This window comes from Pituophis catenifer, unplaced genomic scaffold, assembly GCF_029215685.1.
Source record: "Pituophis catenifer annectens isolate HBS135680 unplaced genomic scaffold, rPitCat1.0.hap2 SCAF_1, whole genome shotgun sequence".
Taxonomy (NCBI): Eukaryota; Metazoa; Chordata; class Lepidosauria; order Squamata; family Colubridae; genus Pituophis; species Pituophis catenifer.
The window spans coordinates 209,893,254-209,910,365 of NW_027256881.1; the positions used below are offsets into that span (position 1 = coordinate 209,893,254).

At 35.8% G+C, this 17,112-nt stretch overlaps 1 protein-coding gene across 2 annotated transcripts in view; it reads right to left on the reverse strand.

Annotated features, from left to right (window-relative positions):
• Positions 1-13,249, reverse strand: part of ACVR2A (activin A receptor type 2A) — a 51,879-nt gene extending 38,630 nt beyond the window's left edge. For both annotated transcript variants that reach the window (XM_070945424.1, XM_070945344.1), the window contains exon 1: positions 11,949-13,249. In XM_070945424.1, coding sequence (XP_070801525.1) covers positions 11,949-12,003 — 55 coding nt within the window. In that variant the 5' untranslated portion in view covers positions 12,004-13,249. The remainder of the gene's footprint in view (positions 1-11,948) is intronic.
• Between the last annotated feature and the right edge of the window lie 3,863 nt (positions 13,250-17,112).

The window sequence follows — 17,112 nt, forward strand, 5'->3', positions numbered from 1 at the left end:
TCAAACTCATGTCATCACATCATCGTCACATGACGGATAGGGACTTTTTTCCCCTTTGCTAAACGGGGGTGGGCATAGTCAACACATGACAAATCCGGCCCGTGGGCCGAGTTTGATACCCCTGACTTAGAGCATAGGAAAAAGAGGATATCCTTTACCTCTATGTAGTCTAACAATTTTATTTTACAGGCAAGTCAATAAAAATATTAAGAGTTCTACTATATTCTATTAAGCACCAGTTCTACTATATTCTATTAAGCACTTTCGTAATACAACAAGCATGAAAAACAACAATCCCTCTTAAACAGAGTTAACCACAAAGAAAGACCCATCTGAAAAGAGTTCAAAAGTCAGGATTGTGTAGGGGCACATTAGTAAGATCTGAATGAGCTTTCTCTACTGAGTTAAGGCACCAGGCTAGAATGCAGGAGACTGAGTTCAAGTCCTAGACGTGAAAGTCAGCTGGGTGACTTAGCACCAGTCACTCTCTCTCAGCCCACCTCACAGTATTGTTGTTGTGGGGATAATAGGAAGAGAATGGGATATGGGATATGTTAATTGCCTTGAGTTATTTGTAAAATAATAAAGATGGATACCAAATAAATAAATAAATAAATATTATGGTCTGCAAACAATCATGTTAACTTCCTTCATCTTTAATCTCAGGAAGCAGAGTTACAGGATTCAAAGTTGCTTCAAAGTCACTTTTGAAGTAGCTAGAAGCTCTACTTCATAAGCAGCTAAATGCTGATGTTTGAATTTGACATTTGAGGAGAATGTCTGCATCCCAATGAGGAACAAAAATATGGCCAATGGAAAACTCTTAACCCAGTCTTTTATATTTGAACAAGGGCAGAAGCAGTTCTCAGGCATCCTACTGTACCATGAGCAGCACAGAACAGTGGGCTACAGGTCACTCTTTAGTAGTCACAAAAAGTTTAGCCAGCCTGCCAAATGCTGATCTCCAATCTTACAGAAATTTAGAGTTTCAAGTAAGGCTCTCATCTGGTGCTTAATAGAATATAGTAGAAATTGGAAAATAACATGTACTCTGCCCCAGATGTATAATTCTTTTGCCCCCGGATCTATTATGTAGTCTAGGAAACCAACTCTAGGAAAACAAAACTGTATCTTGGCTGATAAGCCTTGTGACCCCATTCCGTGAAGAGTACATTTTTGGATCTCTGAGGTACAAAATCAGAAGGTTTTAAAAACATAAAATCAGTAGAGAACCAACCTCAGAGTAATACAGGAAAATCTGCAAGCTGAGAAGGTAAGACTACTGACAACGTACACTGAGAAATTAACAGATATGCCTGATGGTAAAACGTTTAGACTATCTAGAGTACTGTGGCTCTCCCTTTAAAAACTTGTCAGGTAAAAAAAAAAGGCACGCTTTAAAAACAATTTAACAATAGTTGTTTTAATGCAATTTTCTGGATATGAAATCAATTTTCTTCCCATTTGAATTACAGGTAGTCTTTGACTTACAACCATTTAATAATGGTTCAAAGTTACAATGGTCTTGGAAAAAATTACAACCTATCCTCAAAGCTGTGACTTGTGGTCACATGACTGCAATTTGGGCATTTGGCAATTAGCTCACATTTAGGATTGCAGTCTTGCAGTCATGTGATTGTGATCTACATCTTTCCCAGCCAGCTTCTGACAAGAATAATCAATTTAGGAATCAGGATTTGCTTAATGAGGGGTCCTTGGTACTCTCGGAGCTTGGTTGATTTCTTATAGTTCATTGCCCAAACAAGATAATATGATCACTAGCACTGTCTAGTTTGGGTAATGAAACTGCAAAAAAAAAACAAAAAAAAAAACAAAAAAAAAACCCACCCACAAGAGAGTACCAAGGGCCCTTCATTTCAAACCTGAAATATATTCTCATTTGATTTGCTTAATAACCAAGTGATTTACTTAAAGACCAGTGATTTGCTTAATAACCATCTTGATTTGCATAACAACTATGGTATAAATGGTCATAAAATTGGGTCAGGTGATGTGATGATACAATGTCTTCATGATTTAATGACCAAAATTCCAGTCTGTTGTCTATCCTTCCTAATCCCTGCAACTCAAAATCAACTTTCCCCAGGTGCTACTCAACAAGAAATAAGATTCAGGATATCCTTATCTTAAATCAATCTATCCAAAAGCAAAAACTTGCAATATTTTCCCTCAATAGGAATTTCCCTCAATTTGTATTGTAACATAAGGCTCACCTCTATCAGAATCTGCACTAGGCAAAATTCATTCACTAATTTTTCTCTCTCCATATATTTATCTGGTTAACAAGAAAGGAATGCATCGGAAGATGCATTTTTTGCTGTATTGTGTATAAGTGATACATTTTTAAAATGTAGGTAGGCTAAGGCACTCTCAGTTTTATGTGGTTTACACTCTGTCCATGTAGAGACACTCAGTGAAATCTTGGTGCAAGCATAGTGAGTTTGATGTGTGTAAACATATCACAACAATCCTGTACAGAGGTGTTTTCAGCCTCCATTAATTTCCTGTGGAAGCACTATGTTATATAGGCAGTCCCCTCTGTCTTCCTCCTCCTGCTCCTTTGACCTTCAATCACTATAACAAGCAAAGGCAGGCTGAAGGAGTGAGATTCTGAGCCTGGGTGAGGGTAAGACAAATAGGAAGAAAAAAATCTTCAAACAATGAAGAGTAAATGGCAGAGAATTAATACAAACCTCTCAATTTCCTTCTAATATACATATAATTTACACAAACCATGATGCACAAAATGTACAGAAGATGCCAGAGAGTCTGCATTCATCACAAAGACATGCAGCTTTTAAAGGAACACACATAATTTCCAGCCTTTTTCTCTGCAACTCAACAGTTTCTCAACCTAGCATTTTGTTTTATGCACAGAAAATACACTGGTGCCTCAATGACAACAATTTAACAAAAAACCTCCCTGCTATCTTGCATGCAGTCTATCAAAGCTCTATAGAGATACAGGAATTATTTCTCCTTACTGGGAGAAAGAAATGGTACATGTTGAATCTAATTGAATCATTTGACAGGGAGACAGATAAGCAAAAAAAATTTGTTCTATTACTTAGATATTCATAAATAAAACAAAGTCTGCTTATTCTGATTGTAATGGCATGATAGTAGTATTTGTCTGGTTATCAAATCTGCTATTAGCTTTGATGGTTTTAAATTACAGCTTTGCAATGATTGCCCTAATTGCAAATGTCAGTGGCAAATTAATTCTCAGAAAGAAAGCTGCTATAGCTTAAAAAAATTTTAGTACTAAGCTGTGCATGCTTCAAAGTTCTTTCAATGCCTAGTGTAAAATGCATCATGAGTTTCATCAGAGTTCTGAAAAATTGTATTTCTTTGAGTACTCTTAATAAGGTTAATTTTGCTTCTTGGTCAAATTACAAGATTTCAAGATACTTTGTTACAATCTGCTGAACTAGAGATAAAGTTGTGCCCAACAATAGCAGGGCCCCAATTTTCTCATACATACACACAGAAAAAAAATATATCAAAAATTTCAGTTGACAACAATTAAACGTTCCCCAGACAGGTCAATTTTGTTTTCCGTAATTATCCAAAAATTTCTGCCAGTTTGATTTATTAAAAAAATCTTACATATGCTGAATTGAGAGCTTTTGTAACATCCCAAGCCTGCAGGAATTTTTCTTTAAGTACGTCTGTACTACTGGTATGATTTTGAGTGGGAACATCCAGCTGCTCTTGTAGTGGTGTTCAGTCATTCCCAGTTATGCTAGCTTTTAATGTTTTTGTGGTGCTATTGTTTGCAGTCCAGTTGATATATATTATTTCTCAAGGCACAAAGGTGAACTATAATTTTAATACTGCTTTGCTATGCTGTTATGACTTTTGCAGTTTTTGTCATATCATGTGATTTACATTGCACATTGCTCCGGGCACATTTAGGATGGCTGATGCTTTCTTATAGAGATTAAAATAGAAGTTGAGGGTAATAAGACAGCCTTTTTAAAATGTGTTATGAAGCTTAATCTAACTTGTCCAGATATACATTTGTATATGGAGGGGTGCCTTCAGGACTGCATCTTCAAATTAAAGTTGACCCATGAGATATGGAAGAACCTCTTAATAGTGCCCCAGTTTCAGGAGGATAGCTGAGGCTCAGAGGCAGAGTTTTTCCATGATGACCTCAATCCCCAAAAATACAATCCACCCATAGAGGTGAGACTGGCTCTATCAATAATAACTTTCAGAAATTTGCTAAAACCAAGTTATTCTGGAGGGATTGGGGATGATCTGTGACATCATAGGGTAATATGTTTTGTGACTTTAATTTAACTTAATTTTAATTCCAGGTTACTGTGGACATTTTATTGTTGCACTTTGTCATGAATCATCGAGTTATGAAATGTGGCAGGAGAAGCCTGTTCATCCTGTATATTCAATTGGTGAATCAAGAGATTCTATCAAAGAGCCAGAAGAAAGCATTTTAAGGCAACTGTTTCAAACAGTTTTCAACCATTTGTTTCTTTTCTCTGTTAACACATGAGAACGTAACTTATTCTCTTGCCTGAATTTGAAAGTGATGAAACTACAAAAGCTTCAGAAGCTCAGTTCAAGCCATAAGATCTTCATCCTCCTAGTTTCAACCAAAGAAGCAACTATATATGATTGCATGCTAGGTGAGCGGATTTCTCAGAAAATTTGTTCACTGCATAAATTATTCCCATTCTCCTATTCTATAGATCAAAAGATTTATTTCTGAGTACTAAAGACACATGGATGAGATTGCAATGAAAAAAAGGTATAGCCTTTTCAGCAAGCATTGTTTACCACTATTTATGACAGCCAAGATCTGCAGATTTCCAATTATGATTCAGTCTCCCGCATAGGAATACACACACTTCGACTTTATAGAGTTAGAGGCTAGCAAGTCATCTCAGGTGTTGGGATCTAGCCTTGTTTCAAAAATTTATCCTATAAATCACCAATAAATTTAAGCATAATGCACATTTGGAATTTTTTAACATTTTGTTGTTCCTCACAGGTCTTCAATGACTTCAAAGGTAAAATTAGAAATATGTCCTCTAAACAAACACTGCTTTCATCCAATAAGTAAGCTGCTTTACTCAGTAACCATTAGTTCTCTGGAAATTTTTGGCCATTTGTTTACTCTCTCTCTCTGAGTTGTAATTTGCAGGTTGAACTATTAGCTATCAATACAGTAAACTCTTTTTAGTTAGAAATTAAAATTTTTAATTGGAAAATAAAGTTATATTTTTAACTACCAATGGGAAACTTGATTCTTTAACTGCTATAGTTCATGATAGATCCATTCAGGATTGACTTTAAATCAATCTATCCAAAACCTCTAACTACAGCTTTTCTATCCAGCAATGCCATCTGGAGGTTTGCAGATTATTTATCAGTTAATATATCTGAAAATAGAGAGAGTTTAGTGTAAGTGATTAAGGAGCTAGTCTAGAATCAGACTATGACTTTTAGTCCCCACCTTAGGTATGAAAGCTAACTTTCACTCTATAAAGCTAACTTAGAGCCAGTCACTCTATCACCCCAACTCACCTCGTAGGGTTGCTGCTGTGTGCTGTGGGAACATAGGAAGAAGGCATATTAGGTATGTTTGCCACCTTGAATTACTTATAAAGTAAAGTTATTATAAAAAACTAAATTTCTAGCAAAATTTGAAATACACAAATTAAAGAACTGATTTAAATTTTGCTTTTTTAAAATAAAACAAAGGGCAAAATGTTATTGTTGGTGACACTATAAATATAATACAGTATTAAATTATGTTATCTGCAAGCATAAAATATTTTGTTCAATAGTACAAATATATTTTCATGTCAGTGGATGACACAACAGGCAGCCTGCAGGACTAAGAATTTGTACACCAATTAGTTTAATCATTATTTCAGTTATTTACAATACCTTGATTTAACTCACTTTGTATATGCTACTAGGTTTATACAGAACTATTAAGTATTCATTAACCTACAGTATTATCTTATGCTTCTGTTCTCAGAAAAAAGTTGTATTTCTCTCAGTGAGATTTATTCTCATAGTAGTATTACTACTACTAAAGACCAAACAAGGTATTAGCAAGTAAAGTACTTTATTATGGTCCTAGATCAAAATTTTAGTAGTTGTATTTATACCAGGGTGGGATGCATAGAAGATAATACGGGCATGTTGTTTTAAGAACTCTCTTCTTGGTTCATAAGCCTTCAGTTTTGTATTAGTATGTTTTGGAGCTGTACATACTTTGAAAATGACTGGGAAGAGTTTTGGCTGGCTTACAAGTAACATCTCTCTTTGATATTCAGTAAAGCATGCCACTTCTTAAAAAATGCTTATGAGCCCGAAAAAGTTGTTAAGCTTTATAAGGAGTCCATTTACAATGCATCCACAACTATTTTTCAAACTTGCTCAGAAACATGAAAAAAAGTCAGAGCTCTGTAATGAATGGCAGACGAAGGCACTTATAAGAAATTTGAAGTGTATATAATGTTACTACAGCAAACCTGTTTGTTCCTTGAATTTAAGCGATCTAGACTGATCTAAACATAAGTGATCTGTGAATTTAGCATAATTTAATTTGTTCTGCACCATTTGTCACAACTCTTCTAATTATGTATTTGGACCTAGAGACTGGATGTGGGGTAGACTATTTCTGGATTGAATCTTGTTCCCAAAATTGTCAAAACTTCTGTCCCTTTAAGTGCCCACATCACTAAGGATCAGATAGGCAACTTTTCTTTCCTAAACTGGAATTGATAGTCTCATTTATTTATTTAAAATGTTAATACAACCCTAAATAAGAGTGCTTCTGTATATCATCCAGAGTCTGTAGAATGAACTGTTAACAATATTGTGACATTCCACCATGTTTCTGAATGTACAATAGCCTTATTCTTGTTCTTATTCTGCACTACCTCAAAATTACTACCATATGCTGAAACCCATAATACTGATAAATATGCAGTTTTATTTTAATTTGCTATGTTTTAGTTACAATTTTCCGAAAACTATCAATTTCAATAGCAGCACAATCATCTTAATTTGCATAAAAACCAAAGCTAACCATAAAGAGCATTTGAACTAATTCCCTAAGAATCTCACAGTTTACCACTGTAGCTTGCATATAAGACTATCCCAAGGCAAGGTACAAGATAAAATTTTATAGAAGTTATAAACCAAATTTATTAAAATTAAGCCTCTATCTCAACACTGTCTTCCACAATCTACCTCTACAGAGGAACCAAACCCTCAAGAACACAGTCCAACATCCCTACTGCAAGAAGGATCCTAGAAGCATGCTATCAAATGCAACAATGTTAAGGTCTTCTAATGCAAGTAACACTTATGGGTAAAGAATAAAGGAAAACCGGTTTAGTCTGTTTAGATTATCAGTTTGATCTGATAAGACCTGAAGCTACAGTATCATTTCATACTTAACTCTTAAGCAGTCTATAACAATATTTAAGCATTCATTCTGAATCAATAATCCTACATTTCTTGGTTAGCAGTTACCACTAGCACCAATATGATCACTAAGACCATGCAGCATTTCAGATTTAATTCCCAAAAGAAATTTGGGAGTGCAGATTAGTGCCTAACTGCAACATGTAATTAGGCTGTGCGGAGGAAATAAAACAGGTGCTAAATTCATGCTCTCATATACTCTGAAGCACTTTTTTGAGACTGAATGCAAAGTGCTGTACAACTCTAACAGTTAATGATGTCAAATGATCTCAAACAGGCACATAAGGAAGTGGAAAGTATACTATGGCACTGCAGCATCTGCACGGAATTAAAACAACAACAACAACCAAATAACTCCCTAAATTGTACTGGGTTACACAGAGCTGTAGACTGAAGCCTAAAGATTTTATTCTTATGTAACTGAGCTCTCACAACTCCTACTAGCACTATGTTTCCCAGGAATCCGTTAAGAAAAAAACAAGAACGATTATACTATACTAAAAAGTTTGGAATTGTATAACATGAAGTGCATGAAATAGCCCAAAAGTAAGATGTTTCATAACATCTACAAGGATTGTAGAATAGTTCGAGGTCAAGATTAGTATTGGTAGTATTTGATATAGTATTTAGTACCTTGTTTCCTCCAAAATAAGACATCCCCTGATAATAAGCCCAAGCGAGGTTTTGAGCGCATGGCAATAAGGCTTATTTCAGGGTTCAAAAAAATATAAGACAGGGTCTTATTTTCGGGGAAACACGGTAAATAAAATAGTATTGATGCATTATCCAAATCCATCCTGACTTAATGTCGAATAATGTTGTGTGGTTTTTTTTTTTGTCATATGCCATATATAGCATGCTCTATCATGCTGTTTCTCCCACAGAATTTTAAAAAATCACTGTCATCACTCTATAAAAAGCGAAGCTCACAAGGAAATGTGTATAATGTGTACTGTAAGCTAATTCAAATTTCTAAAATCTTCCAGACTTATTCCTCAAACAATTGAATGCTACCTAGCAGTTTTTAGGGGAGATGTATCTGAGGAAACAAACATCTTGTGTAACTCAACTCCATCTCAACAGTAACAGGACTGTAATAGCTATTTCATTACTAAATATATAGTAGAACCAATAGATAGGAGGCAAATTCTGTGATGATCTTATACTTCCTTAAAAAAACACCAATGTCTCTGAGAATAATTCATTATTTTATGTAGTTTCTCCAAAATCATAATTGGGGTCTGAAAGGTCTTAAGGAAGTAACCTGGCAGCAAATAATTCTTATATCAAATATTTCAATGAAAATAATATGTTTCAATGCAAGTTATGTAATAGTTGTTCAGTGATAGTAATATTCATTACTTAGACAGTAATGTAGTTCATGTACTTAAGACAATTAAAAATATCTGGATCCCAAATCTAGAATTAAATGTAAAATCATAGCTTTCTAGAAAGTTCAAATTCAGTAATAGTTACATAAATCTTACCTCCTCTTTAAAATCCAATCAATATATTGATAGACACAGCAAAGGAGAAGCTATTCCAATTACAGTCATAATCATTTTATTATTAAACATATTTCATTTTCATTAAAATCAGCATATTTTGAGCATCAAAACATTGAAAGTATTCATGGAAAAAAATCAAAGCAGCATCACATAGAAATTATGTATTATAGTTTAAAATTATTAAATGTATCACAATACTTTATATCAGTTGTTCAGGATAAAAACTGAAAAAAGGATAATACAAATATACTATTTATTTTTCCTAAATGCATACGAATAGCTCAATGTGATATGGATTTGACAGTCTTTGTGTTCATCAACTTCAAGTTGTATGTTGTATCCTACAATTAATAACTTGCAATATTAGGCATATGTTTAAAGATCATGACAATTATAGCCAAGTAACCTATGCTCTAGGGCTTCTGATATAAATCTTAATTACTAACAAAGTACACAAATAGCTTTAATAAATATTTCAAGGAGAGGGGAAAAAATGACTCCATCTACTCTCTTTTCTTAGATTGATCAGATTGACTGGATTGAAATATTATATGAATTCATATACCCAACTACTGTTTCTGTAGCAACAGCACATTCTTTACCCACTATGTCACTAAACAATATACTGCAAGAAGCAATTGGTTTTCTTATAAGATTTTTCATTTATATACAAGACATTCTTAGAAATGTTTCTCTAACTTTGGTGAAATGTAAATAGATTATCTGCCAAAATAATTTAGTGTCCAAGGGATTATATGGAAAGAAGCTGTTAGAAGCTTTTAGGTTTGATATTCTGAAAAAGAAGAACAAGGCCTAGGTTATAAGAGTGATTCTGTTGCCTATGGAATTTTGTGAAGTTTTATTCTTACATATTTCAAGCCAACAAACCATTATAACATCGTTTTATAAGAAACAATTCTATAGTTGATGTTATTTAGATACAGGTATTTTGCTAAATTCAACCTTCTGAAGTTAAAGCTAATTACATAATATACGATTGTTACCCCATATTGTCACTACTCCCAATATTTTCCCCTTATTTTCCTACTGTAAATGAGCATTTATATTTTTTCAGAGTTTCTCAATATATACATGTTTTCAGTCATTTTTTGAATACCGCAAAAATTATTGCTAAATTTATTTTAAAAATATGACCCACAATGATAATTTCAGTGATTTTTCAAGTTCAACATTTAGGTTTTTTAAAATTATATTTACTCAAAAGTAAACCTTATTTACTAGATCTTTTAACTTTCTAAACCATGTTATTTGTTTTTGACTTGGGAATGTGCAAAATTCATATTAAAATCCTGGTTTAGTGTAATATGTGAAATTACATATGTTTTGTGGGTCTCCATCACTACTTAAAACTTAGAATAGCAGTGCAAGATGTTTTTTTGTTTTTTTTGTATTTATATAACTCCATTCTACAGCAACACAATCAACATGGAAAGAGAAATTCTAGAAAACAAATAGGAAAATCAGAGAAAATATTGAGATCTTTCTAGCAGCTCACTTAAAAGGTAAGGTCTCAATCGAACTTTTCAATTTTCATTTCTGCAAAAATAAAAAAAATTAAAACAGCAAGGATGTAAATCTGTTGGCCTAAATTTCAGTTTGCTTGGAAGAGATCTGGGACATGTACACTAAGCTTACTGAATAAGTATTGAAGTCTTATTTACTCCCTGCAACTTTATCATCACTACAGTAACGTATGCCTAACTTTATAATAAAGCTAATATGAATATATTGTATTGTTTGTATGGGTTTCCATATGAGTATTAAAAACTTGTAAGGTATATTTAAAGGTACTTATCTTTAAGTATCATCTCTCTGATAATTGTTTTTGCTATCAATCTTTTAGAAACAACTTAGAATTCCTAATTGGCTTGAACTGCTTCTCTGTCAATAGTTAAAAAATAAGAGTAGATCTTGATTGAAATTAATAAAATACAAATATAAACAAAGTACATAGGAAAACCTCAAATCTTACTGTCAAAAAGCAACTGAAGAATTTAAATATGGTACTGTATCCTAACGGATATTTTACCAGAAAGCTAAAATGGTTACAAGTTTACTAGTATGAGGGAGTTTCAAGTTTACTACTATCACTTATTTAAAATCCACTATAACTTTGTCAGAATTATTATCCAAAAGCAAGATTAGCCATTTTTCTCTTTTAAGCAAACTTCAGCCTGTTCAATCGCTTAGTGATCGCCATTTCACAGCAGTCAGCCCACACAGAACAGATCAATAACATTACAGACACAAGACTAGACTGCATCCATTTAATAACCACAAGAGAAGTGTACCATTCAGCAGAATCTTACACAGGGCTCTCACTACCAGATATGTAATAAGAAATCATAACTATGTATATAAATTCATTAATAATTTTCTATTAAAACTCAGAACTGTTCTGGAAATGAAATAAAAACAGATCATATATTACATTCTAAATAATGAAGAGACAACCCAGATGATTATATCCTTGAATAGCTTTGTCCAGAAAACAGTAAGTCTAACTACTAGTTGCTATCCAGGAAAGTACTTCCCTGAAACTACAAATTTATTTAAAATGCAGATTTTCTGCTGCACAACTCAGGGTTTATTACTATATTCACTCCCCAATATTAAGAGGCCTTTAAAAATTCTAAACCCAAATGAAACTATTCTAATACACATTTTCATAGTTCATTTAAAATTTTATAAATATGAAAAAATCTTTTAATTACTATAAAACATTTTGTATAATGCTCCGAATTACTAGGTTGCAGAGGTGGCTTATAAACCCTGATTCAATACTTTGCTTGAAGTAATACTCAACTTTATTATATTTCTGGAATAATAATAACTGTTGAAAACAGTATGAAAAATGTAAATATGCATTTGAATCTAGTTATATTGTTATATTATGAACTAATAGTGAAAAAAGCATATACTTGCCTGAAGAACAAGATATAAGAAAAACAGCAAACACCAGCTTTGTAGCAGCTCCCATTTTCTCAATTGTTAGAATCAATAGGGGGGGGGAAAATGCTATATCCAGTTTTTGAGATCTTACAAACACGAAAATCCGTCTGTCACTTCCTCAAAGTGATGATAATGTATTTGGAAAATAATGCATCCATAAGAATGAAATCCAGCTTCTATAATATAGTCTCTCTAGCTCTTATTCAATAGACCCTCCAGTACATTTGGAAACACATCATTTGGCTTCTGTTCTAACAATGGCAAAAAATCCAATTCATAAGAGGATGTTAACTCTCCAGATTAAAAGATGAACATTCAACAATGAAGTAGCTGAATGTTAAAACTAATAATTGTCCTGAAGCACAATATATTTTCTTCAGTGTCAAATCGTATTTCCCATGTGCCCTGGAAACAGGCAAGACGCACAAATATTAGTAAACAATACTCTTGTCTTCACACTGCTTTTACACAATGTAGTATCTGGATGAGAAAGTTTCGTCTTCGTTTCAAGTGTCAAAATAAATATGACTTCGATGTAACAACCAATAGGAAACCAATTTGTAAAACACTGGTGTTTCCTATTAACAAATGCTCAGAGCAAACAAGAGAGCAGAAATAAGAGGTATTCAGTCCTCTGTAAAATCACACATGTAAGGAATGGCGAGTCCTTCTCTAGAGACTAGGAAAATGCTTCCCCTTGTTTATTCCATCCGTTTGTTTTCACGATCTTTTTCTCATTTGCCCGACAGATTTCAGGCTTCTCCCCAACTCCTACAAGAACCCCTCCATTATTCAAGTGCCCAGATTACACTTAAAAACCGCCTTTGTATTTGGTATTTTGAAATCGCACGAAAATGAGGGAGGGAGGGTGGGAAGGAGGCGATGCTCTTTCCAGATGTTAAAAGGGGATTTTTCTTTTCACAGTTCTAAAAAATAAATCTATTTTTAAAAAAAGACTCGAGACCCTTCCGAGAGGTTTCCTGAAGCAGTTAAGCATAAAAACGTCTCAAATATAAAAGCAGGCGAAGGAAGCGAATGCTCTAAGAAGCTCGGAGATCAAATAAGGGTATATCGGTCTTTTTGGAGCGACCAAGCTGGCGGGTTAAATAAGATCTTCTCTCCACAAGCAACAAAACCCTCTTCAAGCTCGTCGAGGCGTTTGTCGGCGGGCCCTCCCTCCGCTCTCAACCTTCACCGGCTCACCGTTTACCACCAAGGTTTCTCCCCCTCCCCACCATCACCCTTCCCCCGGTTTGGAGGCAGGCGGGTTTTTTTTTTCCTTCGTCCGCGGTCCAACTTGGTTTTTGTTTGCTTCTCCTCCCTTTTTCCTTCTTCTCCTCTTCCTCCTCCTCCCTTTTCTTCACGCCAGCAGCGAGTGGATGAGAATGGGGCGGGTGAGGGCACGTAGCCCGGTCAATCCTCGCTCGCCTTTTCCCCTCTCCCCTCGTTGTGCCTCCTATGCAGCGTAGACCAGACCAGACCAGACCGTGCAGCGAGAACAACGGAGGGAGGAAAGGCGAGCAGGCGGTCGAGGAGCCCCTCGCCTTTTCTCCTCCTCCTCCTCCTCCTAACTCTTCCTCCCAGACTGCGAAAAGCCTGAGACTCCGAGGTCCAGCCCTTCGGTCTCTTGGCTGGCGGAGGCGTCGGAGATAAGGCGGCTAAGCCCAACTTTGAGCTCTGGGTAGCGAAGTTGAAGAGCCGACGGCGAAAAAGAGGAAGGGCCCTGCCGAGATTTTCTTCCCTGGAAGAGGCGGCGGCGGAAACCGAAGGCGAACAGAAGGAAAGGGAAAGCGCCGCTTTTATCGTCGTGCAGGCCAGGCTGGTAGCGCTGAGTAGCCCTCCGTACCTTGCCGCTCCCCTGTGGTAATTTCATAGCTACCCATTCACTTGCGTGGTGGAGAGAAGCGAGCCAAGATGGCGGGGCTCGAGCGATTGTTTTTGTTTCTTCTCCACCTCCCCCCTCCCTCCCTCTTTTTTTTTTTTTTAATCTGTCCCCACTCCCCCCAAACAGCTTCCTCCTAGCGCACGCGCGGACTCACTCGCTCCCTCCCTCCCTCCTCCGCTAATCTTAACCGCTGCCCCTTCCACACATGGGGCGTGCGCGTTTGTGGGCGGATAATTTCTCCTGATTGGCAGGCTGCGCTAAGCCATTTGGAACAAGGAGAGGGGCCGAAGGGTGGGTGGGGCCTCGCTCCCGCCTTTCCCGCGCCTCGCGGGGTTTAAGGGACGCGATTCTCCCGCCTGTGCGACGTTCCAGGTGTGGTGGAAGGCGCGCGCGGTTGGGGTGGGGAGGGCGGTTTTGTGGAGCGCGCAGCTGAGCCGCTCGGTTTTCTGCGCAGTGCAAAAAAAACCCGTAATTGGAACTCCTTTGGATCTTGCCCGTCAGAGCAACAAAGCTGCATATTTTAGCCTTAAGAGCAGAGCGCTCTTAAAAGGTGTATGTGTATGTATGCATACGCGCGCACTCGCACAATACACATGCGCATGAGTGCGTCTCTGTGTACATATGTGTTTATGCACAGACATGCATGTGATAAGTATGCATTTTTAGTCTTGCTGGGGGGAATCTGGTGAGGAGGGGGGGAATTACTCCTCGCGCTTCCTTAGCCCATCGTGGGGATTCTCAAATCATCAAGGTCGTGGGTTGTCTCAAAAGGTGCTTTGTTTTCCCCAAAAGGCAACTGGACTTACTTGATTTAAAAAAAAACAAACAAACAAACTTACAGCTTCTCATCCAAGAGGCTTCTTCCGTTCAACTAAGAAAGGCCAGTTGCATTTTGAAGAAAAAAAAGAAAAGCACCTTTGGGACCACTTCCTTAGAAGTACGTCTTTGTGTTCCTTTGGGAGTTATGAGTTTTTTTTTATTCTTGCGAGAAGTCCTCCCAACCTCAGGACTGGTTATCTTCCAACCGAAAAGATAAGAGAACAGTTGGGTTATTGGATGCTACTTCATTTGACTCAGTTAACTGGAGATGAAAACATGCTTGTCTGTTGACATTATTAGAACTATGAAATATGTCTGCATCAAAAGCGCTGCGTATTCTCAGGATCCTGATTTGGAGATGTTTTAGATTCCAGCAGAGCTTTTATTTTGGCACAGCTGATGGTGTTGGGGATATTCAGTGTTTTAAAAACCTTGAGATTACAGTATGAATGGACAGCAGATGTACCTTTTGGATTTAGCCAGAACTCCTATTAGGTGCTTAAATCTGCTTATAGGAGGAAAGTTTGTTTTGTTTCAGAAATCGTTAACTTCAGAATATTGTGGGTTTATTAATGCAAGTGCTACAATATGAATGAGTGTCCCAAGTAACTGATGGACCCAGGCCTGTTACAGATTACTATTCTTCCTTAACCTGTATCCTATCAGAATTCAAAGCTTATAGTTTTGAAAAGTGTTAAAATTTGTTACACTTTTTAGTAGGCAATAAGAGCATAATTTCATGAGTGGTTTTTTAACTCATTGAAACTGAAACTGAATAAAAATATCCAGTAGGCCATTGTTTGATAATATGCCTATTAAATTAGAATAATTGTGTTCAACCCTAAGAGTGATGGGATTGGATGGTAGCTTTTTGCTATAGAAGTTCAATAACACTGTTTAGAGAACCTTTTCAGGTATTTTGAAAAGATGATAATCTGTGACCAAACTTCTGTTTGCACTTGGTATGTAATTAACAAGTACAAAACAGAGTTAGCTCTAATAACCTCTCATTTGAAAAGTCAGAATCTGTTCATTAACTTCCTTATATGATTAAGGATCAGAATGTTTCCTTCCCACTATTACATGCATTAAATCTATTTTTTCTTTATGATCTGAACTAAGATAAAAATGATACCTTTTCCCCTAGTAACCATAAACTCAATCATTATTAAATTGATTTTTTTTCAGCAACAACAAAAAGTAATCAAGAAAAGCAGGAAAAAATGAAGTTACAGAGCAAGATCAGTTTGTCTGATTTGTAATGTCCTACCTTTAAGAGTAAAAGAAGGACTCTCTTAATTTCTTTTTCAGTATTTTGTGTGATTGTAGCTCTTATGTCTATATCTTCATATCAGGGTATTACATCATGGAGTAAGCCTCAATAAATAGAAATAAATCCCAGGACAGATGTTTTCATTCTGAATATAAAGGGGCTTGAGATGTTATGCAATCTTAAGGGAGCTAAATGTATGATCCTACAGTCTTTTTATAAACAAATTGCCCTTCTGGGACATGGCATCTGAATTTGGCTTTTAAAGCTATGCCTAGGCTTTTGAACTGCATTTTGAGAAACTGGCACATAGATATTTCAAATCATTTTACAAGTGCTCTTAAGAAAAAAAAATCAACCAATATACAGTCAATATTTCTAACCACTTTTACACTATTAGCACCTCTGTGAATATCTAAGATTATAATGTTGTTGTGACAATGGACTGAGAGATCTATTCCAAACAAGAAGTGACAGAAAAGACAAGGCTTCCTGAATTTGAAATGTGAACCCCCAATTATCTTCCTCAATAGCAGGACGAGTTACTTTAGATTTTCTCTTCAACTTTGTATTAGTGTTGAAAGTTTATGAGTCTTTATTGAACCTTTTGTTTTTAAGACCATTACTTGAAAAATGATGATAGCCTTTTCCAGCTAAATAATGACAAATGAAAAACCCATTACTTCTGCACTTTGCTGCAGATGCAATAAATAATACCAACAAGAAATGTTCTTGTTGGTATTAGTCACAACAGTACTTTTGAGAGTTATATTTTATATGAAGGCATATGGAAACACTACTGAAACTCTAAGTAATATGAGTTATTAATCGGGTGAATAATGCAAATAATAAAATCAGGTGGAATAGCCATTTCATATAATTCCTTTAAACTGCTTTCCATGTGTTAGTGTTGTAAAAAGTTAGCACCCACTCCTCTCCTAGAAGAATGAAATATTCTAAAGGTAAAGGTTCTCCTTGCACATATGTGCTAGTCATTCCTGACTAGAAATATTCTAGGAAATAGTAAAAAGGCAGAATACTATATTTCCCTGGATGAGAAAAGGAGAAACATGTTTTTAAAGACAAAGATCAGCTCCCTGCCCCCAGCAGATATTTGGTGCCCATTGTATCTACAAAACAAAAGACCTCAGCTCGAGGATGAT